Consider the following 1848-nt stretch of genomic DNA (forward strand, 5'->3'; position numbering starts at 1 on the left):
AAGCAGTTAAGCAAAGTTAAGATCATACAATTTAAGGTACTTATACAAGAGCCAAAAACTGAGCATGAGCGTCACAACTAAAGCACTCACTATTCTCAAGGCATAATAAAGTCAAGAGACATTGTTCCCAATTCAAACCATTGCACAAGATTTCCTACTTCTAAAAAAAATCTAACTACACCCGGTTAAAACAAAACCCTTAGAAAAGAACTGGGGCCCAAAGAAAAACCAAGAGGGAATTATTACACTACCTAATAAAAGAAAATCTTTTTGTCTTTTTCTTTTGATTTTAATCCGTCAAGAAACACGTCGAATGAGATCCATCGTCGGAAAAGGTCAAAAATTTTAAATGTTTGCAGTTTTTCTCATTTTTCTTATCTATAACTACTAAAACCACAAAATGTTTCTTATCTCTAACTACTAAAACAACAAAGCTAAATTACTAATACAGATACATACAACATATAATTTTCCCCACGCCAAACTTTAATTTGTGGCATGTCCCCATGACACACAATTAAAAAGCATAAGGTAAAGGAAACTTCCCTGAATTTTCAGCCGGGGTCTGAGTCGAAGTCAGGCTCCATTACACGCGCCCGAACCAATGCACACATCCATGTGGACAGTTTGTTCTCATCCTTCTTGGAGTACACCCCACACTTATCTTTTCCACTCGTTACAACCTTTTCTTTCGAGCTCTTCAGTTTCCACTAAGCACTTGCAGCTGGCTTCTCCTTCTTCGCCCCCGTTTCTACATTCATCTCCAAAGTTACAGTGTCCTCACCCACTCTAAGCATGAGTCTTCTCTGGTGTATGTCTAAAATTGCTCTGCCCGTTAAAAAGAATTGTCTTCCTAAGATGAGAGGGACCTCCTTATTCTCCTCCATATTCACTACTATAAAATCTATAGGAAATACAAACTTATCTACCCGAACTAAGAAATCCTCCACTATCCCCTCGGGTATGATAGTTGTTTGGTCTGCCAGCTGCAAATATATTGGTGCATACCTTATCTCTCTAATCTCATTCTCCAGCTTCCTGTAAATAGACAAAGGCATTGAATTGACTGAGGCACTCGAATCACATAAAGATTTGTCAAAACTAAGAGTGCCTAACGAGCAAGGTATAGTAAAACTCCCTGGATCACCACACTCTTGTGGGAGTTTGTTTTGCAAGATGTGCAGCAATGCTCTGTGAGCTTGACCACTGAAGTTTCTTCTATCTTCTTCTTCTTTGTAAGGATCTCCTTCAAGACTTTGGCATAAGCTGGCATTTGTGAGAGAACTTCTATGAATGGCAAATTTAAATTAACCTGTCTCAGCATGTCTAGAAATCTCCAGCTTTTCTCTATATATCTTTTGGGGAAAAGGTAAAGCACGCATGTGCTTGCTCTCTTCAGATTCACCCCGTCTTGAATTCTCTTCCACATTATTTTTCTCAGTTCCCTTCTTGCCTTTCTTCTTCTTATCAACTTTATTTTTCAGCTGCTCCCCACTTCCTTTTTCAGGTACCACCTCTTTTTGGATCGGGGTGGGATCTTTCAACATTTACCCGCTTCTCAGAGTTACAACATTTACCATTTCTTTGGGGTTTCTTTCAGTATCAGCTGGCAAATTACCTGGGATCCTTTCAGACAATATGGTGGCAATTTGTCCCACTTGTTTCTCAAGGTTCGCAGCACTGTGCCAAGTTCCTTGATATCTGAACCATGAATATCGAACCTCTCATCTGTCTTGACAATAAAGGACTTCCCCACATCTTCTAGCCCAGGCTGATTGGATTGTTGAGGTTGAAACTGCTGCCTTGGCTAATTTTGGAAGCCTGAAGCTCCTTGTCCCTGGAATCTGG

At 39.9% G+C, this 1848-nt stretch overlaps 1 protein-coding gene across 1 annotated transcript; it reads right to left on the reverse strand.

Moving 5' to 3' along the window:
- Window positions 1–710: 710 nt before the first annotated feature.
- LOC138893731 (uncharacterized) lies at window positions 711–1547 on the reverse strand. Its single transcript, XM_070178385.1, has 2 exons — window positions 1313–1547; window positions 711–1246 (listed from the first exon to the last, which is right to left on the reverse strand). Exons 1-2 carry the CDS (start codon window positions 1545–1547, stop codon window positions 711–713), a joined length of 771 nt encoding a protein of 256 aa, XP_070034486.1.
- Between the last annotated feature and the right edge of the window lie 301 nt (window positions 1548–1848).

Source organism: Nicotiana tomentosiformis, chromosome 6, assembly GCF_000390325.3.
Source record: "Nicotiana tomentosiformis chromosome 6, ASM39032v3, whole genome shotgun sequence".
NCBI lineage: Eukaryota > Viridiplantae > Streptophyta > Magnoliopsida > Solanales > Solanaceae > Nicotiana > Nicotiana tomentosiformis.

Excerpts from the sequence above, each read along its gene's own strand:
- LOC138893731 (XM_070178385.1), bottom strand. The coding sequence starts at position 1,547 with ATGTTGAAAGATCCCACCCCGATCCAAAAAGAGGTGGTACCTGAAAAA. Across the intron at positions 1,247-1,312 it reads TTCTAGACATGCTGAGACAG|GAGATCCTTACAAAGAAGAA; the intron begins GTTAATTTAAAT and ends AAAGTCTTGAAG.